Raw genomic sequence first — 26,378 nt, forward strand, 5'->3', positions numbered from 1 at the left:
GAAATAAACGAAGATTTAGTTGTTGTAATCCTTTAATTAAACAGGAATACGCGGAATCCCGAGCGGAGGCTTCTGATCTGCAAGATAAGGTGAAGGAGATCACCGATACGCTACATGCTGAGCTTCAAGCTGAACGATCGTCCTCCAGCGCTCTCCACACTAAGCTGTCCAAGTTCTCGGATGAAATAGCTACCGGCCACAAGGAACTGACCAGCAAAGCCGATGCCTGGAGCAAGGAGATGCTGCAAAAAGAGAAGGAACTACAGGAGCTGCGACAGCAACTTCAAGATAGTCAAGACTCTCAAACAAAGCTGAAAGCAGAGGGAGAGCGGAAAGAAAAGTCTTTCGAGGAATCTATAAAAAATCTTCATGAAGAAGTCAATAAGGCCAAGACGGAGAATCTAGAACTGAGGACTGGCACACAGACGACCATAAAGGACCTGCAGGAGCGACTGGAAATCACCAATGCTGAGCTCCAGCACAAGGAAAAAATGGCAACCGAAGATGCGCAGAAGATTGCTGACCTTAAGACCCTTGTGGAAGCCATCCAGGTGGCTAATGCCAATATATCAGCTACAAATGCGGAGCTCTCCACTGTATTGGAAGTTCTTCAGGCGGAGAAGAGTGAAACGAATCACATCTTCGAGCTCTTTGAAATGGAAGCTGATATGAATTCAGAGCGGTTGATCGAAAAAGTTACTGGGATTAAGGAGGAACTAAAGGAAACCCATCTGCAACTGGAAGAGCGACAGAAAAAGATCGAGGAGCTGGAGGAGAAATTGAAGCAAACTCAGCAAAGTGAACAAAAAGTGCAACAGGAGTCTCAGACTTACAAGGAGCAACTTGCGGAATTACACCAATCCTTGCAAGAACTTCAAGATTCTGTAAAGCAAAAGGAAGAACTTGTCCAGAACTTGGAAGAAAAGGTTAGGGAAAGCAGTTCCATCATAGAAGGCCAGAACACGAAATTAAATGAAAGTAATGTTCAGCTGGAAAACCAAACTTCTTGCTTAAAGGAAACCCAAGATCAATTGCTAGAGTCACAGAAGAAGGAGAAAAAATTGCAGGAAGAGGCTGCCAAACTATCCGGTGAGCTGCAGCAAGTACAAGAGGCCAATGGAGACATAAAGGATTCCCTAGTAAAAGTTGAGGAACTAGTAAAGGTGTTGGAGGAAAAACTCCAAGCAGCCACCTCCCAGTTGGAGTCCCAACAAGCCACAAATAAGAAACTCCAGGAGTTGCTGGTTAAATCTCAAGAAAACGAGGGAAATCTGCAAGGAGAATCTCTGGCAGTCACAGAGAAACTACATCAACTGGAGCAGGCCAATGGGGAGCTTAAAGAGGCTTTGTGCCAAAAAGAGAATGGCCTTAAAGAACTTGAGGGTAAACTTAATGAAAGTAATACTTTATTAGAAAGTCAAAAGAAGAGCCACAACGAAATTCAGGATAAGTTAGAAAAGGCCCAGCAAAAGGAAAGGAATCTTCAAGAGGAAACGTCCAAGTTGGCGGAGCAACTGAGCCAATTAAAGCAGGCTAATGAGGAGCTCCAGAAATCCCTTCAGCAAAAGCAGTTACTTTTGGAAAAGGGTAATGAATTCGACACCCAGCTGGCAGAATATCAGAAAGTCATTGATGAGATGGATGATGCGGCTTCCGTTAAATCCAAGCTGCTGGAACAGCTACAAAATAGAGTTGCGGAACTAGAGGCCGCACTCCGTCAAGCCAACGATGCCCAAAAGACTGCTTATCTGGAGGCTAAGGAACTGAGGCGTCAGCTGGAATCGCTGGAACTGGAGAAGTCTAAGGAGGTTCTGAGCCTTAAGGCTCAGATGAATGGTGCGAACAGTAGGATCGGACAGGGAGATGAAGTGGAGGTGGGTTTCTATCTCAAGTTAATATTGTATATTTTGCAAACAATGGGCCTTGTCAATTTCCAGTCAATGGACACCGAAACCAGTCTTGCCAAGATCAACTTCCTGAACTCGATTATTGCTGACATGCAGCAGAAGAATGATGCACTCAAGGCTAAGGTGCAGACCCTTGAAACCTTGCCAATGGATTTCACCAAGTGAGCTAATTTCAATGTGACTTAAATTTATATTTTCTATACATATGCTATTTTTAAGACCGCATGCCTTCGATGCCCTGACAAGGCGGAAACCGGCTCCCAGACTTTTCTGCGACATCTGCGATGAGTTTGATCGGCACGATACGGAGGATTGCCCAATCCAGGGTAGCGAGGATCAAGACTATACCACACCATCAACCGAGTCGAATAACAACGATAAGGAGCGGAAGCTGCCGGCACCCAGGAAATACTGTGATTCCTGCGAGGGTGAGTAAAATTAAATAACCAATTTAACTGAAATTTAAAAATATTTTTCCCAATTGCAGTTTTTGGCCACGATACGAGCGAATGTGCCGATGATGAAACCTATTAGCTCTAGTTAAATCCTATTATTTCCGCTTTACTTTGTTTTAGACTCCATAGCATAACCATATTGCGAGATCTATCAGATGAGATACTTTTACCTCAGCAGAGCTTCACTCAATCACACAAAATTTCTATACTTAAAATTGTGATCTTGCGTTATGCACACATCCATGGATAGTAGTCTATTTTAAATTGTTTTTATTTATTGAATGCGATTCGTGGCAAACACACAATCGGTTGTTTTCGTAATTTTTGAGTGTAAACATAGTGTAAAAAATAAAATCAAGAACGTGGAAGAAGAAGCGTTCATTAGTTTTTATTGGGTTTTCATAAGACTAAGCAATTTATTGGTTATTATATGATTAATCGCCGCCCTCCTTCTTCTCCTTGATGGCGTCCTGAAATCAGAGAAATATGGATATTAAAGGAATGTTTCCAGGACGTTTCGTGCAAGTAATACTTTAAAACGCTCTTCGAAGAGAGATAATTCCGCTAGAAGATCGGTTATGGCATTCATGAAGGCTTCCTGCGGAGAATAATCGGCCGTAGTCTGAATGCGGATAACGAACTTGTGCTCCAGAGGATGCGGAACCTTGTAGCCGGCAAACAGAACATTGGGATCCTTCAGCAGTTGGCTGCAGGCAAGAAGGCAAATTTAATGTGTAATCAGACGGGCTTGTTGACCAACATACTTGCGGATCATGTTGCCCAGCGTGTGATCCTCTTTGTTTATGGTGAATATTGCCGCATTGGTCACTTTGGTGTCCAGTTCCTTGATGATTCTGCAGCCGCGCCACAACAAACACAAAAACGGGTTACAGGTGGTCATTCGGAGTAGTCTGTTTTCTTTACTCACTTTTTTTCGCCTTCGTAGAGGAGAAATGACTCAAAGGTCGGTGGTGCGTTCATTTTGATGTCTTACTTTTCGTTAGTTACTGCAAAATATATAAATTGTTTATTAAAATCAGCAGTACGCTCAGCAAAATTCACCGGTACAGTGTTGAACAACGCCCAAGTGCAAGAAACGCTAAACTAGCTATATATAGCTAAAAGTAGCTAGAACGCCCCGCTAATATATTTTATTATTTTATAAATCATTTCGAATATAAGCATATAAGTTAATTAAAACTTGTGCTTTGAAATTGAAATTGAAAATATTTGACTATGCTTATGTTTTTTGGCCATTAAATAAATAGCTCAATCCTTCTTGCAACCAACACTGCCAGCCGATAGCTATCGCATAGACAAGCTGATGTGGGCCATCCCTAGGTTTCGGTGGTTGAATTATTTGCAAATTTTCATCCAAACCGCGCCAAACGCTGCGCATTCCGCCACTTTCGAGAAACTGACACGAAACCAAGCTAAAAATACATTGCTAAACTGCTGACATGAGCGAGTCGAATGCCACAGATGGTGCCCACGAGGTCGAGGAGGCCAATCCGCTGGAGCAGTCGACCATCACGATGCTGGATGTCCTGGAACAGGAAAAGGAGCTGGAGGACGAGTACGCCGCTGTGCTGGGCGCCTCCGATGAGAAGTCGTGCACCTACGCCAAGGGCCCCATCGGCCGACAGGCCCTGTACTCGTGCCTCACTTGTTGCCCCGAGGCGCGCGAGGATCTGGACAAGTCCGCAGGAGTCTGCTTGGCCTGCTCCTATCGCTGTCACGAGCACCACGAACTGGTGGAGCTCTATACCAAGCGGAATTTCCGCTGCGATTGTCCCACCCAGCGTCTGGGCAAGTGCTCCCTGAACCCACAAGTCGAGGGCGTTCAACCACGTAACGTGGGCAATCTGTATAACCAGAACTTCCAGGGGCTGTATTGCAAGTGCAAGCGACCCTATCCCGATCCCGATCGCACCGTTGAGGAGGTAATGCTGCAGTGCGCCATCTGCGAGGACTGGTTCCACTTGCCGCACATGAAAGCTCCCGGCGCCAGCGACAAGTGGCTGGATGTCTGCAGCGAAATGATTTGCGATGGCTGCATGGATGCCAAACCCCTCCTTAAGGACTACACTGGACTAGCTCTGCAGCCTGCAGTGGTAGATGCAAAGGACGACAAGCCAGAGGCTGAGGATAGCCAGCTGAAGAACGAGTTGGACCGCAGCATCTGCGATATCATGAAAGTTCCTGAAGTTGAATCTCAGCCAGACGAAGGCGAACCCAGCCAGAAGCGCGCCAAACTGGACGATTGTCGTCGGCCCAAACCAAACAAGGAGCACGAGGGTGAGTAAATTAAAATACATATACATGCGTATGCTCAAAAAACAAATATTAATGCAAAAGCAACGTTAATACATGAAAAGCAAGTCAAAGTTCTTCTTGCCATCGCCCAAGTAAAGGAAGCCATGCTTGTGGGAGTTGATTTTGTGAAAGAATGTCATGCCCAACCAAAGGCACGACTTGATTATCACCAGACCCTCTTTCCGTTGCATATTCAGGGCAAAAGCCTGACACAGTGGTATTACGCAGTCAATGGTGTCCAGAAAGTCAATAGCATAGTTATAGTCGCTCCTCTTGGCCAAATTGACTTTGAGATCATTGCGGGGCAGGCGATAGAGCTGGTAATATGATTGGTTGTCGATCTGCAAGTCATTCAGTCCACGAAACATCTGGTTGGGTATAACACGGCCATCGGTCATCTTGTAAAAAGCTCCGCGTGGGCAAATGGCACACTCCTCTGTTATAATAAACACAATGGCGGCCAGCCGTTCCTCCTCCTTAAGTTTGACCACTTCAGGGCGGCTGATACCAGCCACCTGATTGCCTACAATGTCAAAAGTGGGGTCCTGTGTGCGTACAATATCAGAAAAACCACCATCACCACCATATTTATGTACCATCAACTCACCAGCTTAACGTAGGTCAACAGGCTGGGATCTCCTATAAATGGCTCCCTTGCCAATATAGTCGCCTGAAAGATCTTGGGGCTCTGTACGAACGGCAGCAACTGCCATTGGAACTGGTCCAGACTGTAGAAATACTTGCGATCCTTTAGACAGTCATTTGTGTAGCCGAATGCAATGTAGTAATCATTCTTGGTGGCCGTAATGCGACCCCAAAGATACATGCCCGTAAAGCGGTTGTCATTTTGTAAAGCGATCAGCGAGTTCTCGATCAAGATGCGCTGCTCCGGCGACAGCTTCATGCCGCAGTACATTAGGCAGTCGAGGCCCTCGGTGAAGAACTCCAAATTCATGACGAATGTATCTTAGCAATTTATATGTGAAGTGTTGAAATAAAGATGGATTTAAGGACTAAAATTATTTGAAAGATAACTCAGAACCCTTAAAAAAACTGTTAGGCGAATGGATTTTTAATTACATGGCATGCATAAATCAGCACTAACTCTTTGAACTGCCAATTTCCTCCATTTAATCGTGTTTACCCTTTCTCTTTCAAGGAGCTGCATTCTGGACTAATGACTGGCGAAAATCACTCTGCCAGTGCTCCGAATGCCTGTCGCTTTACAAGGAACTTGCCGTCGAGTTTCTGCTGGACGTCGAGGACTCAGCTAAGACGTACGAGGAGCGCGGCATGAAGCGGGCTGAAGAGAATTCCAGTTATGAGCAAGGAATCCGGGCACTGGCCTCCATTGACCGGACACAGCAAATCGATGCGATTACCGAGTACAACCGCATGAAGGACAAGCTAAAGGAATACCTGCAGGCATTCGCCGCCAGCAAGAAGGTAGTGACCGAGGAGGATATCAATCGGTTCTTTGCCGGCATGCGCAATGAGAACAATGCCAACCTGGGTCAGCCCTATTTCTGTCGCTAAACAGTTAGCACACTACATCACTCTAGTATTACCCACATTCCCCCATGAAAGCGAAGCATACATATGTCATGTAAATTCTAAAGTTATTTTTTATTTAAACAATAATCATTTTCAATTCACTTTTGTCAATCACGAAAAGTCGTAACAAGGCATCGGGCGATGAGATTCGCATTTCCCTCATTAAATTTATGTACATTACGGTGAAATAGAATTACATAAGACAGGCTTTCTGTTGAAGTTCATTTTGGATTGAGACCTTTTTACATTTAGCGCTAATTGGTTAATTTCCGGTATATTTTATGAATATATGTACACTAGTATTTAGCAAAGTTGTTGTTCATTCGAATGGCTGAATTCCCAAGCTGTTGAGTTCTGCCTCAATGTCCTGGATAAGTTCGCTGTTGTCAATGGGCATGGTCGCCACGCTGGAAATTAGATCACTTAACGATTGGATGGGTTCATCTGCCGGAGGTTGCTGCTGTTGCTGTTGGTACTGCGACTGTTCTGGATGGGATTGGGCCAGAAACGGAATGGACTCTGGCTGCGATTGCGGCAGGAACTGCTGGGTCTGTTGGTATACCTGTTTAATGCCAAAATCACCTTGTGGCGGTATGCTTATGGCACGCATTTTCTGACTCAAAAAGTCATTATTATTGTTGTTAATTAATACATTGTTGTTATTATTGATTGGGGTCATGGTGCCACCACTGAAATGGGTAGGACTACAGCCGTTAACCGGAAAGTTTGAGTTCTCCGGCAGATACAAATGGTTATTTCTCTGTCCGATTTGAAACGGCGGAATGCTATCCACTGTACTGCAATTGGACTGAGGCGATGCGAAATTCCCATTAAATGCGAAATTTGTGGCATCTGGCAAATAAAGATAAAGATGCGTTTGATTTTGCCCGAGTTGCATCGGCGGAATACTATCCACTGTACTGCAGTTGGATCGTGGCGATGCAAAATTGCGTTCCACCGATGGACACTGGCTACTCCGGCTATCCACATCCATGAATCCATTCTCCATCTTGATATCCTGCACAAAATTGGGACTTCCACCCGGAAACATCAAAGGTATACCAGGCGACAACTGCGTTTGCGGTGCTGTGGTCGTAATTTGTGGCGTGGGAAATATCGTATACTGGCCTAGAAAATAAATACAAAGTTTTTAGCCGTGTGTTTTCAGTATGAATGAGAAAAGCGTTTCAAAACGTAAAAGCATTAGCATAATTAAGGTAAAACTGAGGTGAAACTAAAGCAATTTGCGAGAACTCAAAAGGGACAACAGCAAGCCACAACATCAACTTGCCTCGGCAGTATCAACTTACATTATTTGATGTCCAACTTTAGTGGCAAAAATGGAGTTTGATGGAAACTAGACAAAAATTGGAAGGGTAGACACATTTTCGGTTGTCCGAATACTTAAAGATACCCTTGCCATATTCAAATCTTACTTAAAGATTAATGATCTAATAACTTTTAATTAATAAGATAAAAAATTTAAGTTGCAGCTAAAGTTTTTCAAAGATTAGATAATATAAATATTATAAAATATAAAAAATAAAATATTGTTAGCGGACGAATATAATCGCTATTTAAACATTAAAGTGTAACTTTATTTTTTGATTTCTTCACAGGCAAGGGCATTTAAAAATTTTAACAAATTGCAAAATACTTCAATGCCACGACTTTTACGAAAATCTTTTATTCATTAATATTGAATACAATAAGAACGGGTGAAACAAACACTTCTATTCGAACGGCCTATATATTAATAAATGGTTCTTCAACTACAACGTAACATTTCCCAACAATTTTGGGACGGACAACAACTTTATCCATTGGTCCACAAGGTATTCAATCCTGTACTATCGTGAATTTTCAGCAAACATTTTTGCTAATCAACACCATCGAGTGATGAGTTTGTGTATTTTTGTGTGGTTAATGAGTTTTTCTAGGAACTGCACAGATGAAATGCTTCTATGAGGAAACCCAGTCCCGGCACCATTATAAATGCGGAAAATTCGTGAAAACTTACTAGAGGTTTTAACCTGCTTGGATGGATGTAAATTGGTGCTCATGAGACTGCGCTTTAGGCTTTCAACTGTTTTTTGGGCAACACGGCGGTTGTGTTTGGTAAGGAGTTCTACAAAGATATTCAAATTTTAGGTCGATTAAAAAAAGATACATATACAATTGAATTTGTTGAGCGATCGATCTCAGGGGTTCTCTTATCTAGAAAGTTGTGTAAGCATAATAATGTATGTATTTGTAATTAATACTGAAACAAAAAGACGACTAGAAAAGTTTAATTTGTTGGTGCAGTTGTGTGTTTTGCTGTTTAGCACTAACTAAACTGATTTGATTATAAATTTGATTATATTTGGTCTTCAAATCAGTTATCCGTAACCCAATTCATCTACTCCAAGCCATTTGCCTCCGCCAGCCGCCGTGCTATTTCATCCGCACTCAAAAAATCGGTCGTATCCACTCCGCCGGTGGCTGCACCACCTGCTGCTCCACCTTCGGCGCACTCGCTGCCAAATGGTGGCTCCGGACTTTTGCTGGTGTACAGCGCAAAGTGTTCCGCCTCGGAGAGATCCACACTGGGATCCAGCACCACACCGTAGGCTCCCTCGCACAGATTCTTGATGCTCTGCCTGTCGGCGATGGCAATCAATTCCATATTGCCGTCACTTATGGGAATATCCGCCAGTTGCAGAGTGCTCAGGGTCTTCCTGTCCAGCGGTCGCCCGTAGCTAAGGGTGCTGGCATTAGAGTAGCTCTCCGGTCGCAGCAAACTGTTCTCGCTATCGCCGCCCTTCAGCGGTATGTGGATAACATCCGCATCCAGGTGGGCAGGTCTTTTGCCCGATACACTGCTCGAACTGCGACCGACTGGCTTGCCATTTCGACCCTCGCTCTTTCCCAGTGGCTGCATCGATCTCGTGGAGCTGCGATTGGGATCTCCCAGGGAAAAGTGCGCAACACTGGGTTCCCTACTGCCGGTGGGTGTTGTGGCTTTCGATCCCCCTGTTAGCTGTTTGTTGGGACTGCCACCAGGTGTCAGAGATTCCTCGTCATCCGCCTTGCTCCTTCGGCGGGAAAAGAATCTCGAGAAGAATCCCTGGCGCTTCTTTGGCGAAGCACTGGGCGTCGGTTGCCTTTTGGTGGGACTTTGATCAGGGGTTCGCATTATAATTATGGGCGAAGGTGTAGTTCTAGTGGAGCTTAGGCTGCCGTTTCTCGAGCGGCTCACAGAAATAGAATCACTGACAGCACTCAGATCCTGAGAGTTTCTCTGCGGTTTCGGTGGCAAGGGAGGTAATCTCTGATCTGAAACGGGGGAAGGAGTTCGAGGTGGCAACGGCAGGGGCGGTGAGGCTGGGGGCGTGGCTGGTGTCTGAGCAGCGTTCACTTTGATCCTGGGAGCTGGTGGATTTGTCAGGACCACCAATTCGGCATCATCTAGCTGCCCAAACGGATTGGTAGGTGGATAAATGGGTGCTGCCTGTTTGCTTTCTTTGGGCAATCCTATGTCTATGGGATTTTTAAAGGCTATTTGCAGGCTCGTATATGTGGCTGTCTCGTCGAAGTTTTCATCCAAATCCATAGAGGCCTGGGCACTGGCTGAAACCATTTCCGGTTCCCTTTCATTTTCCGGTAGCTCTTTCACGGCGGGATTCTCGAGGGTATCCCTGCGGGAACCATTGGCCAAAAGACCGTGGGCTTCCTCGTCCAACTGGTTCGTTATGGTCGTATTGGCAGTCAAGCTGCTGACATTGGTAAAAGCTGTTTGGGCCGTGCTATTCGACAGGGATTGCGTGTCCCCGTTCTCCACGGTCAGGCTATCCGTTCTCTCGAACTCGCTGCTCTTCATCCACTCGGTGATTGTTTCCACATTGGACAGAGGTCGCGATTGCAGCTGCGGATGCTGCAGAATCTCCTCCATGGGCGTGGACGTCTGGGTGCAGTCGTCGGCCAGTTGGGGCAACAATTGCGGCACCTCCAGCTCTATTTCCATGTCCGGTTCGTTATCGTTATCCGTGTACTCGGTGACAGTGCCACCATCCATCTCGTGTGATTCACCCCTCTGACGCATTTGCATCTTCTTGACGGCTATTTCGAATTCGTTGAGAGTTCCCGAACTCTGTTGGTCGTCGGATGATACCGTGTTATTATCCTCCTCCAGATCCATCGGTGGGCACGAGTATTTCGTGGCCGTCGTTTCGCTGTCGAGGGAAAGGATCTGCTGGAACACGTCCAGCTCCTGGCGGCGTTTCAACTTTCGCTGTAGCCGGGCAAAGGTTACTGTACCTGGATTCGGGTAGTACTCGAACGGCAGTGGGGCACTCGTCGCTCCATCCGAGGGTCTCACTAGTTTCAGCTCCACCTGAAAGGGGAAAAGATGGAGTTAGCAACATTTCATCCGTGCAAAAAATTCAAACTAGGGAGTACAAGTAATAATTATTAATTCTATTTTTAGTTAATTTTAAGTGATTAAATTTGTTTTTTATTATAAACATTGATATATGGAAAATTCGTTGTGTGCAGCATTGAAAAGTGCTCTATTTTATTTATTAATTGCACATTTTAAATTGCCGCTCGACATGCACATGTCAACAGAGATAAGTTTAAATAAAGTATTGAAATTTTTTATTTATAAACTCAACTCACATTAACGCTTTGTGTGATCTCGGTGTTCCTGTAGCGCGGCGTCTTGAATGCTATGGCCATCTGTTTGAACACGTCCGTGGGTTGGAACTCGGCGTTGGCGTACCACGTCTCCCGTCCATCCTTGTCCGTCTCATAGAATCGCACCTCGATGTCGTCCTTGGCAATCTTCTCGCACAGCATGATGATCTCGTTCCCGCCGTTCGCACTGGCCGCGCAACTGCACAGCCGGGTGATGGTCAGTTCGCTGCTCTTGCCGTAAATCGGGGAGGATACTATGGGATCCAGGGGCACTTTCGAGTTGCCCACTGTGATGAAGGCCTGGTAGCAGAGGCGCAACTCATACCGATTGATCTTGTCGATCTGGTCCTTGTGATCAAACTTGGCTGCAAGGAAAGTAGAGTTAATAATGGGGTTATTAATGTTAGGGATCTGACTCACCATTGAAGGGATCGATGTTCCTCTTCTCCCTCTCCACCAGCGAGTCGCGCATCTCCAGCTTCTTGGCGCACTGTATGCCCACTTTTTGGAGCACCAGCCGCCGCTCCTCTGGCGGCAATTTCTTTTGGTAGATGCCCGACTTACAGGCATCCGCCTCCTCCTTGCTGACCAGCCAGTGCGGATGTTGGCGGAAGGGCTCGTCGCTCGTCACACAGGAGACCACGATGATGACGGGTCCGTCGTAGTTGCACACTTCGATGGTGGGAAAGGTCTTGCCCGTTTCCGAGCTGGAGTTCATGCCCGGAATCGAACCGGCAGTGCGACCCTCGCACTTGTAGCGAAAGCGGATTATATTGTTTGTCGGCTCCTCCACGATACGGAGGTGGGGACCACTTCTAGCACTTGGATCGGGCAGATTTTGATTCATATTCTGATTCTGTAGGTGGAGCGGAATGTGCGACGGCATTACCGGCAGGGAAGTCGACTGCGATAATATGTGATGTGCACCACCGCCTCCGCCAACAGCTCCTGCCACCGTGCCTCCGCCGGTGGCGCCCCCATTCAACTCCATGCTGGCATTGATAATTTCCTCTGAGGAAGGTAAGTATTAAGCAGAAATCAATAAGTCAGCGTGCCAAATTGTTTCAATTTAGCTTAGGCTAAGGAAGAGAACTAGGGAAAAGAAAGCTCCAAACGCCCTCCAAGATTAAATAGAGTGCCCGTGCATACCAATTTGCTCAGACAACCAGGTAACCACCCTTCTTAGGAAAGTAGCTCTTTTCTAAATTGTAATATCTTTAAGACTTTAAAATGCACTTTATGTCATATTTACTACAAGTTAGTAAAGTTTATGACTGCTTTTTGCCAAGAAATGAATAGTAAATATTCTTAAAGTGCTACCAAAACTGAACTACTACAAGTTTTTATTCGTCTAACCGAGAGAACATACTTCACCCTGCTGAATCGAAATAGAAAAGTGGAATTGCGGATAATTTGTATCCATCAGATACGCATGTATGAGGGGCATTAGGTTGCCATTGTTCATTTGCGGAAGGGTGATGGCTCGAAGGCTTCCTTCTTCCATTTCGATTCAACTTTGTTTTTGCCAGATGTCGACTATGCGATGACGAGGTCTGACGTCAAAACTTGCGCAGCTATTTCCCAGACTTATTATGCCACTTTTTCCGATATTTGTTGTTGCTGCTGGCGTTTTATGCCAATGGCAACAGCAACACCAAAGTCTATATAGCCAGGCCCAGAGCAATAACAATGTTCAATTAGCCACTAAAAATTCCCCACAAATCTGATGCTTTCTGGATGGGCTAATTAGGCGCATTGTCGATTGACTTATGCCCACAGATTATTCATTATCCCGAGCTCTTGCTCTATTATTTTTTTTTAACCCATGATGCGCATTAAGGGGGGGCTCTAGATGGGGCTAGGGTAATATTAATTGGGGTTAGTATGTGCCATCAATTTATGGGTGTTTGTACATACGTATATCGCCGAAAGCGTCCTCAAACATTGGATTACACAGTTGATTGCCTGAAAAATAAAGCAATGATAGATTGTCATTAACTTTTGCATTAAGCTGGTGTACAATGATAGATTATATTAGCGTACATATGTACATACATATATGTACAATATATTCTGATGGATTTTTCAATTTGACATATTCAATCATCCTCTATGTTTTACAATGGATTACAAGCGTTCTTTGAATTTTCAAAATATATAGACAGCATCATATTTTAGCTACCACATATGTGAGGCATAAATCATTATTTACGGAAAAGCGTACTAAGTGCATAATCATCTCTTCAATCATTTTAATTGATTCCACCTGAAAGTAGGAAATCTTCACTTGTGACGCCACCTAGATTAAGCTGCTAATCTTAGTTCCGTTCATTCCACTTCCTAGATTAGACCTAGATTAAGATGCTAATCTTAGTTCCGTTCATTCCACTTGTATTAAGTAGGTACTTATAGTTCACTGAGTTGGGCGAACGCCCAAAACTTTCGCAAGAACTCAAAGTACACTGGGGATTTTCAAAATCCATCCTTGATCTGATTTATTGAGCAGAAAAACCCCATTTCCATCGGCCAAGTTATTATCGGTGTGATTTTTTCTTTACCAAATTGTGACCGATAAGAAAATCTGTGGCGGCTTGGTGATAATCTACAAAAGTTGTTACTGTGAATCTCTCAGTTTACCTTTGGGTTGTTTATTGGTGATAGGGTTATCAATATTATTACCTATATACCTAAGTTTACTTCCAGGAAAATTAATAGAGCCAGGCCTTGTGTTCCGGTTATCAATTTAGCTGATTTTGTTTTCGATTTGATTAAACAAATGCTTTTAGTTAAGTTATTTACGAAGTAAAACCACATTAAATTCTCTTCTTTAAAAATTCTATTTTTACTTTACATATTGCTAACAAAAAACTTTATTTGTATTATTTATGCTCTTCACTTGAGAGAATAAACTTATATAATCAGTTGTATGGACCTTGTAAGCTCAGAGTCCTTGGCTTATAATGAAGTCAAACATATGGCTTTACCACTAACGATTTCCCTTAGCCTTCTTCCTTTTTTCATATAGGTATGTGTTCAAATAGCAGCTACTGTCGCATCGATCAAGGATATGGGTTGAGGATAATAACAATGTCGGTGTAATGTGTATTTAATAGCCGTAGACTATAAAAAGGCCAAACAAGTCATTCTGTGAGACACATTTTCCCCAATTTCGCTCTACTTTCCGGCACTGCAGTCAACATATGCCGAAAGTATTTTGCATTTTCTGCACATAACTCAACTTTTCAACAAAAGAAGAACACACACACTCGAACACTGAGAGATAAAATCCAGCAAGAAGTCATCGCCTGAGACAGCCTATTTGTCTGAATGCCAAACGTTGGCGTCGAGCACACAAGCATACGAAAACACTGCGCGAAAAAAAACTTTGAAAAGGCGCAAATTGTGCACAAGATTTTAAGGAAATTAATGTAGTAAAAATTAAATATCAGCATACAAGCACACGAAAATAATGCATGAAAAAAACTTTGAAAAGGCGTACACAAGATTTTAAAGAATTTAATTTGTTAAAAACTAAAAATTAAATCAAGCACCCGAAATGCACGAAAAAAAACTTTTAAAAGGCTTACAGAAGATTTTAAAGAATTTAATGTAATAAAAATTTTAAAGTGGTGAGATTAGAAAATTTGAATTAGAAATAATATTATGAAAAAATACATGTAACTACTTTGTAATCATCAAGGTTTTAATAAGAAAAATGTTAAATACTTTGTTCATTTTTTTTCTTAGACTTCGAGCTATTTTTTTCAGTGCAGGCACCTATACAACCGCCCACAAAGACATTTGCACACACGTGGGGGCTTGAAAAATTTGCATATGTTAATTTTGTTTACATTTATAGCCTTGCAAAAACAATTTGTCCGCCACTGGATTTGACTTTGTTGTTGCTGTCATTGTGTTTTTTTTCTGTTTTGGTTCTTTTGCAATTCACACCACTCGCTTACACTCACACTAACACACTGGAGGTCATGTCCTCCGGATTTGTTTACGAACCGCATGACGCTTTATAGGTCCACCCTCTCGAACACCTGAAAAAAATACCACTTCCTCGCCCCCAGGACGACCAACCCCCCTTCACGTGTGTCGAACATCTAAGCTGAGTAATAAGCAAATGTGGCCACAAAAAAATTAATGTTGAGCGTTTTAAATGAAGATTAGGTTAACACACTTTTCTATATAGTCTAAAAAGGATTTCTCATATGCTTAAGCCCTAAAAAAGAAGTTAGAAAGTTAGGATTTACTTTGCTACAAAAACCAACCTGTAAGCTAAGGTGGCACAGAAATGTTATAAATCTCTTTTTTAATATATATTATTTATATTTTCTTTTTTTTCACCATTTTTTTCAGTGTAGCCGACGACGTGGGGCAAATGACATCAGGAAACTTTTAAGTATTTGGCGCTAGCTGCGGCTTAACTGCCACTGACAGCAGCAGCATCGCTTTTCCCCAACTCGCAAATCTCTCTTACACACAGCATTACACACACCACCATACAAAGGGGCAAAAGGACGAGCATTAAGGATGTCCTGTCGTAACGGGGTGAAGGGGGTCATTTCAGCGGCAGCGTTTAAATTTTTATGCAAAGGGGTGGCAAAAAAGTGAAACCATATCGATTGTCCTGCTTATGGGCATAAATAATCAAGGAACTCAAGTGTGACACACGCAATTTGAACGAAAAATTGGCTTTCCCAAGTAACTTTTAAATTCATTAAATATAGGGCATATAGTAAAGTAAGAAGTAATATAACAATCAGAAGCAATTTATTCATTAAAGCCCTTACCAAAACTTAATCCTGACAGTCATTAGAGGCCTGAGGGTTAAGTGTTCCTAAAATAGCAAAACAGGCTAATGGGGAAGATAATTGACTTAGATCCGGCGCAAAGGAAATAAATATAGAATTTTAGGTATGTCAATTAGTCCGTTAAACAAAGATTTTGTCAAAAGCGGTCTGTATAGATAAGGATATTGGGTTCTATTATATTGGAAATATGGTATAAATAACATTCTCTTTGATTGAAAAGGAATTATATTTTAAACTTTTCTAGCACATATATTTTTTCAATCAATCTTCCAAAAATTTAAATGATTCAGACATCAATATTCTAAAAGCGTTTTTGCCTTGCTCTTTGGATTTGTTTTTTAGATTTCATTTAGTGCCACGAGCGCAAAAAGCTTTCTAAAGCGCCTAATTGCTTGGTTCATCTGCACAGGACCTTCGCCCACCATTTTGCTCGTCTAGCCTGAAGTTACTTCTTCAATTGGGCAAATCTTAAGCTGAATAATACTTTAAGACAGCCAACTCTCAACGAGAAAAAGAAAAAAAACCCCCACCTCACAAATTTAATTCGCATTTAGGCTGAACGAGGAGGGTTGGAAAAATTCTGGTGGCATAAATCAGAGCTACAAATTGATGCATAAATAAAGCAAACAAGAAAGGATGTCGCCAGCCAAATAAAAAGTGAGCAAGGTAAAAGAAAAATGTTAATTAAATGTTGTCAAAAATAGACGGCATCGGGAATGAAGATGTCGGTTTTGAGTTACGATACAATCGCTGGATCGTCGTCTATCTATCTGGAAAGTAATGATGGCAATGTGACACACACACGGACATATTTCAGTAGCTAGAACCTTGTCACGTGCCCAATCGATTGGAAAATCGCGTTCTGAACCGAAAATAAACACACAGCTAAATAGGAGAATATAATGGAATGGGCGGCGCTGGGGGGAGTGTTCTTGCTGGAATATGATGAGATGGGATGGCTAGAATCCCAAAACTCGCACACACCAAATTCACCCACAAAATTCAACATCAAACACAGACAACTGGCCCCAATCCATACCCATATTCCATCCATTTGGCACCTCAAGTACGCAGGCTGACATGTGTGCCGCCTGCCTGGTCCTGCCGTTGTCCTGAGTGCCTTGCATTATATTCGCTATGTGCACAAAAAATTAAATTCAAATAAAATGTTGCCTGTGGAGCACCAATTTCGCCTGTCGTCGAAAATGAAAAAAAGGAAAGAAGAAATAAGAAAACGTCTCCCAGACCCGGAAAATCAATAAGCGCTGGAAATTATGATTTTCCTCTAGTTCTTTGACAGTGTCCTTCACTTTGCCATGCCCCCGCTGTCATTTGCAGGAAATCCATTTGGCTTTCTATATGCACGGCATATATAAATAACTAATGTTTGTTTACTCCTAGATCCGAAGTTTGCTGAGGTCACAATCGATTGAATTTGTTGCTAACGCAAGCAACATTTGGGTTGGCTATGCTATTTATATGGCACTCGCTCAGGTGTAAAACAATATTTACTGCAAACTATGCAAATCTTATTTGATATAAATCTGGAATTTAAAACCCTGTTTGTCTAAGATCTTTATGTCCTGTAAAACACTTTGGCGCACTTAAAAAATTTATATGTTTTGTAATTTTATATGATTTTTCAGAATATTTGGCTAGTTCCTATCGTATACTTATAATTTTTCGGTTGAACAAAATTGAATACTAAGAAATTATTGTTCTTCTTATTCTGATAGCTTACTAAATTTTTTAGACAAAAATTGTTTTTAGTATGTACAGTCAGCAGCTTAAACGGCTTCCTGTTTAACAAAGGCACGCGCACCACTTCTTCTGCTGATAAGCTTATCAATAAGTAATCCCATCTAATTATGAACCAAATTCGACTTAGTAAGACTAAAGCTAAGAGTTCAAAACTTTGAATGGAGATAGAACTATATTTGTCACATTTGACAGCAATTTTGAACAAAATGAGAAAATAGTACAGCGACTGAAACGATAAACACGAAATAATATATCATTTCCGACGATGTCCAGTTTTATTAGGGCAATTGTAAATGTTTGGATGCATTTTTTGCTATTTTATTTTATGTACCGTGTTACTTGAACAATGTTAATGTATAAAACTAATTAAAAGGTAATTAATTCGGTTACATCTAGCTTGGCTTCGCTCATTACCACCACCCATTTGCAGTCAAAAGTTAAATTGTACAGCCAATCGATTTTCATTGCCTTTCGAGCAAATCAAAGGAAACATTTTTGCAGTCAAGTAAATAATGCCCGAGCACCCAAGAAAACATTCCCAGAATGCCGAGCCAGACCACATCGCACCAGGCCTCATTTAGCCAAGCGTTGGAGCCATTTCCATTCTAATGGCCAAGACAAATCGTTCGTATGTACATTCGCTTTCAGCCCAGAAAAACGACCGACACGCGATGGCCGAAAATTGGAAGAAACCGCAGCATTTAATTATTTTGCTATAAAACTTTTCACGATTCAATCAATTCAGATTCGGTACAACATGGCGTATGCGTAATGGGATTCAGCTATATTTTTTCCCCGCATTGTTTGTAAAATTGGGTGGTGGCGTGAATTGTTTGTAGAACTTGGGAATCTAAATGTGAATGACAGATCATTTTAAAGTTTAGTTGGTTTTTGTTCATGCGGAAAATGGATGGACTCATTCTTATGCCGGGTTATCAGTGAGACTAGAATATAAAGCCGCGCTGGGAATTTCTACTTGCTGATTAAAGATCACGCCTTATCAGTTAATTGAAATAAGTTCAATGCAATTGTAGTTGCTCGCTTGGGTTTTTCGAAAAAGTGTACAAGTATTCAATAAACGGATCAAGCTGAATTAACTCTTAAAAACAAACATATTTAGAATAAGTTTGTTATATGGTTTTTAAGTAAAAACAGTTTAGAATTGATTACTGGAAAGTAAAAATACTATAAACTAATATGAAGCTTTTCAATGTGTATTCTTTAAATTTTATTTTGAATAATAAGTGGTTTAAAGCTTTCTGATAATTTTTTGAAACATATATTTAAACCACGCTATAGAGAGACTACCCTTATGACCTTTTCTCAATTGTTTGTACATTTGATTATTTACTTATATTATATTTCTATTTCTATTTCTATTATATTTCTCAATTGTTTATAAATTTGATTATTTAATTTAAAGGTATCTGAATTGTTTGTACATTTGATTATTTACTTATATTATATTTATATTTCTATTTCTATTATATTTCTCAATTGTTTATAAATTTGATTATTTAATTCTAATCATTCTTTGCAACATATACACACATATATTTCACTATCTCACACCCTACACACAAATGTGTGTACAATCTGTGACCTTCCTTCTGCCGCTGGCATTTAATTTACAATAACTTTCAATTGGCAACAAGTCTGCTTATGTAAGCAGTCTGTATGTAAGCAATCGCACACACATGGACCAAAAGGTGTGAAAAGTGCGGACTTTGTTTGTGTTTTGTTTCCAACAATTACCGAAAACAATTCCGCTGCCGTTGGCATCATCGGTTCATCGGCCAATACAAGTTAGATAGCTGCTGACTGGGAGCAGATAAATCGATATTTAAGTAAGTTTTGACCATGACTGTTCCATTTCATTCTATTTTTATGGATTCCGAAACGGCCAAATGGCCGAATGTTTTGCGTGCGGATAAGGCAAAAGTCTTAAAGACTTTATGGCATTTCGTGTCTTTCGATTGCAGTTCCACGTTCAGGTTGTGTATTCCTTTGATTACAAATGAAATAAACGAAATCTTCCAGATGCCACCGCAAATTTTTATAAACTTTTTCCGTGCCGATTTCAGTTGTAAAAATATTTACATTTTGTTAATATAAATATTTGCATTTGCCTCGATTTTTTTTTTCGACCATTGAATTCCTCTTCTTATTGGGCTCCTCTTGAGCAGATATTCACATTTGGAAAATTAATTAAAAACGAACTGAGTAGCCATATTCTCATAATTTTTTATTTCAACGCTTTAATTATTGTCAATACAACAGCTTGAAATATGAAATATGTTTTGCCATAAGAGTTATAATGTTTTTTTATTGCACAAATAATTGCTCTTAGGAGGAAATGTCTACTCTAGGGTGCAGTTCCGGCATATGTTATGTGCAAATGTACAAATCTGAGCCAGTATGTTAATAATTCTTCATTGTCGACCAATAAAACAAAAAAGAAACAGTGGGATCACTAGTAAATGCCGTACTGAGTGTTATTCTTTTTTAATAAATCGCAGTCAACCGCTTTTATTGTTTTGATTTGCATATATTATACGCCTGTTGAGTTGGAAAACTGCAGTTACACTAGCAGAAATATATATTTGCTGATAAGCAAAAACACAATATTGAAATAAACATTTACGAAGTATTGCACAAAGTCTATATTTAATATATATATAGATAATCTTTCGGGTGTTTAGGTTCACAAAATTATTTAAATAATTTCCAAGGAACACTAAAAAATAAAAAAATTTGTCGTTTTTTTTTCGATTACGCAGTCCAGCGAACCCGACCGAACTATATTTCTTTTTTCACTTCATTATTAATAAATACAAATTTCATTGCATGTGGCATTAGATAAGTAATTGCCCGCATTGAAAATTGTGTATTTATGTATGTATTTGGGATTAACATTTATGAATTCGCTTACAGGTAGTTTTTTGCAGTGTCATTGCAATCGAACCTGATACGGGAAGCTGTCTGTAGCTAAGTTTCTAAAGACGACTTTACAAACTACGCCTTAAGTTTAACTTTCAGAAAATATAATATAGATAGCTAACCTTTTATGGTGTATCAGGTATGCTGTTTTAAATGCTTGATTAAATTTGGATTCTTGATCCTCCGAATGCACTGGGTCAGATAAAAATCGAATTAGCTCTTTGTTGTGTGTGACACGTGTAATTGATTAAATTTGTCTTTTATGATTGACGACTGGTTTTCGGTTTGTTTGTCGGACTTATCGCGCGCGACTCACAAAAGGCGCGCCAAAAAGTGAAAAACAGATTGAAAACAAAAACAAAAGTTGCTCCTCTCATGTATTTTGCTTTTGAGTTTTGTTTAATTATTGTTATTGACACTGCTGCAGCCGCCTGTTTAGAGCGGACATTGATTTATACACACATCTGTAGTTCACGTTGTAGTTGTCGTGCTTCGTATAATTAACCAATACACTGGCAGCTATATAGTCGCGTGCGACTTGCACAATATGCGTTATATATACATATATACGTATGTATATCTATGTGTGCTCAAGTCGGCGCTTCACGTCCGTCGCCGGCCAAGTTCAGATTGAAACTGAGCGGTTCGCTTCACACTCGGTTGCAAGAGAGCTTCGAAATGGCTCCGTTCTCAGCTGTTCGCTCTCTGCGATCGCCTGCACTCGGTACGTATACTTGATACGTATACTTGATAAACAGTTACCGCTGCTGATATGATAGTTGCTTTTATTTTCGACTTTTGCTTTATTTATTTTCATTTCCGTTGTGCGTACTCAACGTTGCGTTCTCTCTTATATTTGTGTTCCAGTGCGTTCCTATGACGCCATCGAGCGGAAAAAAATGGTTATAGATTTTTAAGTGGATTTGGAAAAGTGATGAGATTTTTATAACGCTCTGCAGGTGTTCCAATTTCGATTTTCGGCTATAAATAAACATTGATTCCCTTACAAAAAATGTGTACTTTTTGCTGGGAATGAAACTTTATTGTTATGAATGGTTTGGAAATACCATAAAAATGTTGGATCCCTGAGTTGTTATTTCACATAAACTCTTTTCTCGTTAAAAATTCGTTTAAATAGTGCACAGGTTTCTGGACAAATCAAGATCAAAGGCTTATTAAAAGATCAGGTAGGAGGAAAAGTTTTTCTCTATGTGAATCATTCGCCGTTCTAGAATGAAAAGTCGAAAAAAATCGACAACTATTAGCCAGATGCATAACAATAGATCTATTTATTTAATATAGGTATGAAAGCTGAATGTTTTTATTTATTCCCAGGAATTGACAGACCTGAAACGAGTTCGACCCTCGGCAAATGTAAATTATAAAATCCATACAACGTTGCTAATTCACGCAAGCAAAATTCCCAAATGAGACCGAAAAAAGATTCGCCAACGTCTAAGGTCGAACTGAGTTATTAACTCAATTTTTGGCTTCTGTGCCATAGACAGATTTTAGTCATTTGAATAAACACAAGTGCAGAGCAAACATGTAGGGGAAAAATATTTGCAGTTAACATTGCCAATCGGGTGGAAATATTTCATTATTGTTGTGCATGAATGAAAATAGTATAATTTATTTCAGCTAGCCCACGAATTTTCGAACTAAAAACACAGTTTTCATGCAGCGTGGGCTGGTCTGCGGACAAAATGCATTTTTGGAGCCAATTTCCCGGCCGCAATTTACATCTATATAGGATTGCAATAAAACCAAGAACAACACAGGACTTGCAAAAATACAAAATGCAACCAATAGGCAAGAGACTGAACTATTTTAGCGAAATTTTAAGTTGGGAAAACAAATATTAGCTATTAGGAATTACGATATATGTACATATGTAGCTTAAAATATACCACTAAAATGTTTATTACTTTTGGAACATGTTATTATCAAATTTACAACTGCTCCATACTCTAATTCTATTATTTTGCAAACAGGTTTTTTTTTTATCAAAAGTGTATCGCGTTGTTTTGACTTTCTTGCCCTTTTTAGCTAGGGATCACTGTAGAAGGATTTATGTTGCGTTTGTTCCCTTAGCCATACATGTATGGTAAATGTCCCATGACGTAGTACCCACTTTCAGTAAACATATCACACGTCACAGAAATCTCCAACTCTTTATTAAGCTTCCCAAAGAAGAAGAGAAGAAAAAAAGGGGGAGAAGTGAAAGACTCTACCCCCGCCCAAGCAACTCCCCCTGCAATTCTGGCACATGTGCGACTCAAGGTCACGCGCGAGAGCGGGAACGAGAGGAAGAGAGCGTGAGGAAGAGAGAATGCAGAAAAACAAAGCCAAGCCCCAAAAAAATCGGTTGTAGGAAGGGGGACGAAGGGGGGTTGACGGCGGAGCGCATAGTTGAGCAACCACTTGTTGTTGCTGCCGCTTTTATTGCTCCTCTTCAGCCAGCGCCAGTTTAAGGCCACCAAATGTGCACTGAGAAAAACAAAAAGCACTTATATCCTAAAAAAAATACTGCATATTAAATGGCCTATCAAATTAAGGGACAAATAATATCTAAAGTGGATTTTGTTGCATTTGTTGGTTAAGTATTTTATTAAAATATTAATTTTTACATTTTTTTTTTTTAAAGAATTTTTTAACAGATGCCTGAAGCTAGTAAAATTTTTTTAAATACATATCTATAAAATAATGTATTATAAGTTAAATAGTGTCAAAAAAATGAGAAAAGGTAAACTTGGATTTTTTGATGTTTAAATTTAACCGAATCTACAGTTTCTTGCAGTGATTGAATTAAGTCGAAAGGTCTCCGCCGCCCTCAAAAGAGGCAAAGAAACAAAGCGCGTAGTGCATTAACATTCAAGACATTCGGCCGAGGAATAATGGTGATAAGCAAAGGAAGCGGATGAAGGGGAGGCGTATCAATAACACGAACAGCAAAATTACCAACGAACTCGAAATGTTTGAGTAGCAGAAAAGCCATGATAAAAAAAAATGACTCAGCCTAGTTCACCGAATTCAAATGCTCTTCTGCAGCCACTATAGTCACACGTGGAATCGATACATGCTAAATTGGACTTAATTCTATAATGGCATGTGCGATAAATTTGATAAAGTACTTGCATATATATTTAATGAACAACGAATATTTCTGGCTAAATTATTGCGATATAGAAAAAAGCTGGAAATGTAAAAACAACTCCAAATTTAATAGCTAGGAATAATCTTAACATTTCATTAATAGATAATGTACATTAATTATCTACGGTCTTGATAGACAAACATCTTTTATATTATCACCACTTCCAAAATAATAAATGACATTTAAGGCAATTATTATCAAAGCAATTATTTTGAAAAGCTTGGCCGAAAGAAAACACTCTACGAATTGGCAAAACTTTTAGCGAGGCATACGACAAGAAGAAGAAAACGTTAAGATATTACAAAAACCTGTCAGTCTGCCTTGTCTTTGGCTTTTGGCTTAGCAGCACTTGATTGGCTTTTGGATTCCCCGAATCGCTGATGAATCATCACCTCACCTTTATACATACGTATACGTAATTTCTGCGGCTCACCAAACACAATTGTGCCGCTCCTCGCACACAATCACTTTCAATTGGTGGCTTGCGTGTGTGTGTGTTTGGTTGTTTGCCCATGCGGAAATCTGCTGAGAGGAAAGCGCTGGGAGAGCTCCAGCGAGATCATCAGCTCCGGAGAGTGGGAAATTTTTGGCTTGCCATTCCAGTTTCCAGTCCACTCACTCGCCGCACCGCATTACATAATTGGTAACTGCAGGAGAAGTTGTTTACAAGGCGACGGAGTTCCGCATGCAATGTGCAGATTTTGTTACCAATCAGGGGTATGCTGTTTCTTGCAGGTGCAAGAGACGTTAAGTAAATTTGCACACAAAAATTGTAAATAAAAAATGTAAGTATAACACTATTAAATGAAAATATATATTTATGTTGTTTATGTTAGGTACTAAATTTTCTTGGTCTTTCTTTAAGTTCAAATATTATAAAATACATTTTTTATAGAGCATATCTCATATCATATCTCTTTCATAGCATTTCGTTAAATGGATTGTTTTAAAAAATTTCTCCCAGTGCACGCATCTTTTTTTATGACCATATCAAGGTTGTCTGATCCCAAGTCTCGAACTCCATCATTTCACAAGTTAAGGTAACACAATCACAAATGGCGAGAGACACCCACTTATTTGCTGTTTTACTCTTTTAAGGCATAAAGAACAACACCATCTGCAACCACTGTTAATTAATTAATGTGTCGCTTGGTCTGGATGTGGATTAAAACATATTGGCATTTTCACTGGATCAGAAACTGAAACCGAATCCCCAATTGCAACTGCAATTGCTAAGTCTTATGGAATTTGCTGCTGTGATGGGCTGCCTTATTTTTCCGGTCCAGGAATGTGAATTTATTATTCAAAGGTCAGCTTTGTGGGTGAAGTCGTTTGTTTACTTCGAATGCGTTGGAATAGACAACTTTTAAATGCCCTTCATTTATCAAAAAATTAAATTCCATGCTAGATAACAAAAATGACATTGATGCAATAACATGGTAGAACACTCTCAATCAGAAAAAGAATGAAAACAGTCGTTTCTTTGTACATTTTTAAACGTTCAACATAAAAAAAAAATCAATAATAATATCCAATAATACAATAATAATATTTTATAATTTCGCTTATTTATTTACCTCAAATGTTAAATGTTTTTTTCCGTGTTTCAATTTAACGCTAGAACATAAAAAATGCATACAAGGTAAATTACACCATTACACAAATGCTAGTTTCTCGGTAGTATTATCTATTTATAGGATAATCGGATTTAAAATGTTAAATCGGCAACTGAAACGTTTTACTTTTTTAACCCTTAATAATGCACTTACTTTCCTAGAATCTGACAACGAGAATTCTCGGAAACAGAGGCGCGCGCCGATTCGATAAAATTGATTCCAGTTAACACGTCAGTTTCTTAATATTGGCTTTAATAGTGTGCCAGACTAAACCGCAAAACAGGTCACCGGTGAATGACGCTGATTTGGTAAACGATCGAATGATGATTTAATATTTGTAATCAAGTAACTTTTTCCCCAAGACGTAAGCACCTGGGAAGCGAGATCAAAAGTGAGTAAGATCCCGGGAGACCTGTTTGGGCTTTAATGGGTCTGCTGGGATAAACCCAATTTCATTGATGTTCTGGCTTAGGCGAATACGCTCTTAATTATTTATAAACAAAACGGAATTTTGTAATCGAACTAGCGCTAGATTATTTATAGCCAAAACTCACCTAAATCAGAATTTCCAGCCGTGGCAATAATTCAATATGCCTTGTTTGAATTTGAATGCCTTGAGACTTTCGAATTTGTATGTTCGTTTGGAATATTTCGCAGTCATACACATACACGTTCACACAGACACACTTTGAGCACTTTTAATGATATTTTTTCAGTTGAATTTATTTAGATTAATTATTCAATGGTTTTGTATTTCGCTTTTAATTGGACGTTACTTTTTCGAAATCGTATTTTTTGTTCGAATTTTTTCGAGGTGGATTTTTTGAGGAGGCGAAGAACCGTTTGCCAGCAGCGACGAACAGTTAATGAAGCCGCCGACGCCTTGGCCACCACGCAGAGTAGCCTTTCGCCCACCACCCCCCGCATTACCACCATCGACCCACCCAGCCACCCCCAAAAGCCAAAAACAACAGCGTACCAAGTTGTCGTAGGGCCGAAAGCTTTTTCTGCCTGCTCACACGCCGCCCAGTGGTGGGTTTTTCAAAAAAAAGCTTTTTGTGGTGAACTCGGTTCGAACGCACATTTGGCGCGCAACGTAGCGGAAACTGCGCCCCCAGGGAAAATGAGCCGCAAAATGAGAAGGCGGAAGCCGCTACCGCATCATTTTCCTTACA

At 40.4% G+C, this 26,378-nt stretch overlaps 5 protein-coding genes across 18 annotated transcripts in view; 2 read left to right on the forward strand and 3 right to left on the reverse strand.

Annotated features, from left to right (window-relative positions):
• LOC6614473 (restin homolog) overlaps nucleotides 1–2,736 on the forward strand; it is a 27,616-nt gene extending 24,880 nt beyond the window's left edge. For all 12 annotated transcript variants that reach the window (XM_002038870.2, XM_032723765.1, XM_032723766.1 and 9 more), the window contains 4 exons: nucleotides 45–1,874; nucleotides 1,938–2,068; nucleotides 2,127–2,335; nucleotides 2,395–2,736. In XM_002038870.2, the coding sequence (XP_002038906.2) occupies nucleotides 45–1,874; nucleotides 1,938–2,068; nucleotides 2,127–2,335; nucleotides 2,395–2,441 (2,217 nt within the window). In that variant the 3' untranslated portion in view covers nucleotides 2,442–2,736. The remainder of the gene's footprint in view (nucleotides 1–44; nucleotides 1,875–1,937; nucleotides 2,069–2,126; nucleotides 2,336–2,394) is intronic.
• Nucleotides 2,726–3,686, reverse strand: LOC6614475 (DNA-directed RNA polymerase II subunit RPB11). The gene is made up of 4 exons (XM_002038872.2): nucleotides 3,291–3,686; nucleotides 3,127–3,216; nucleotides 2,895–3,069; nucleotides 2,726–2,832 (listed from the first exon to the last, which is right to left on the reverse strand). Exons 1-4 carry the CDS (start codon nucleotides 3,341–3,343, stop codon nucleotides 2,797–2,799), a joined length of 354 nt encoding a protein of 117 aa, XP_002038908.2. The 5' UTR covers nucleotides 3,344–3,686; the 3' UTR covers nucleotides 2,726–2,796.
• On the forward strand, nucleotides 3,669–6,440 carry LOC6614477 (putative E3 ubiquitin-protein ligase UBR7). Its single transcript, XM_002038874.2, has 2 exons — nucleotides 3,669–4,660; nucleotides 5,838–6,440. The coding sequence occupies exons 1-2, from the start codon at nucleotides 3,823–3,825 to the stop codon at nucleotides 6,212–6,214; spliced, it is 1,215 nt and encodes a 404-aa protein (XP_002038910.1). The 5' UTR covers nucleotides 3,669–3,822; the 3' UTR covers nucleotides 6,215–6,440.
• On the reverse strand, nucleotides 4,690–5,851 carry LOC6614478 (radial spoke head protein 9 homolog). The gene is made up of 3 exons (XM_002038875.2): nucleotides 5,759–5,851; nucleotides 5,286–5,691; nucleotides 4,690–5,223 (listed from the first exon to the last, which is right to left on the reverse strand). Exons 2-3 carry the CDS (start codon nucleotides 5,631–5,633, stop codon nucleotides 4,726–4,728), a joined length of 846 nt encoding a protein of 281 aa, XP_002038911.1. The 5' UTR covers nucleotides 5,634–5,691; nucleotides 5,759–5,851; the 3' UTR covers nucleotides 4,690–4,725.
• On the reverse strand, nucleotides 6,277–26,043 carry LOC6614479 (dorsal-related immunity factor Dif). Of its 3 annotated transcripts, XM_002038876.2 has the most exons (7): nucleotides 20,553–21,066; nucleotides 12,827–12,874; nucleotides 11,330–11,920; nucleotides 10,892–11,274; nucleotides 10,532–10,607; nucleotides 8,253–8,360; nucleotides 6,277–7,360 (listed from the first exon to the last, which is right to left on the reverse strand). In XM_002038876.2, exons 2-7 carry the CDS (start codon nucleotides 12,852–12,854, stop codon nucleotides 6,552–6,554), a joined length of 1,995 nt encoding a protein of 664 aa, XP_002038912.1. In that variant the 5' UTR covers nucleotides 12,855–12,874; nucleotides 20,553–21,066; the 3' UTR covers nucleotides 6,277–6,551. The 3 variants fall into 3 exon arrangements, with proteins under 3 accessions (XP_002038912.1, XP_032579773.1, XP_032579766.1); XM_032723882.1 differs by lacking the exons at nucleotides 6,277–7,360; nucleotides 8,253–8,360; nucleotides 20,553–21,066 and adding an exon at nucleotides 25,758–26,043 and having other exon boundaries at nucleotides 8,621–10,607; XM_032723875.1 differs by lacking the exons at nucleotides 6,277–7,360; nucleotides 8,253–8,360 and having other exon boundaries at nucleotides 8,621–10,607; nucleotides 20,553–21,071.
• Between the last annotated feature and the right edge of the window lie 335 nt (nucleotides 26,044–26,378).

Source organism: Drosophila sechellia, chromosome 2L (assembly GCF_004382195.2).
Source record: "Drosophila sechellia strain sech25 chromosome 2L, ASM438219v1, whole genome shotgun sequence".
NCBI classification, from domain to species: Eukaryota; Metazoa; Arthropoda; class Insecta; order Diptera; family Drosophilidae; genus Drosophila; species Drosophila sechellia.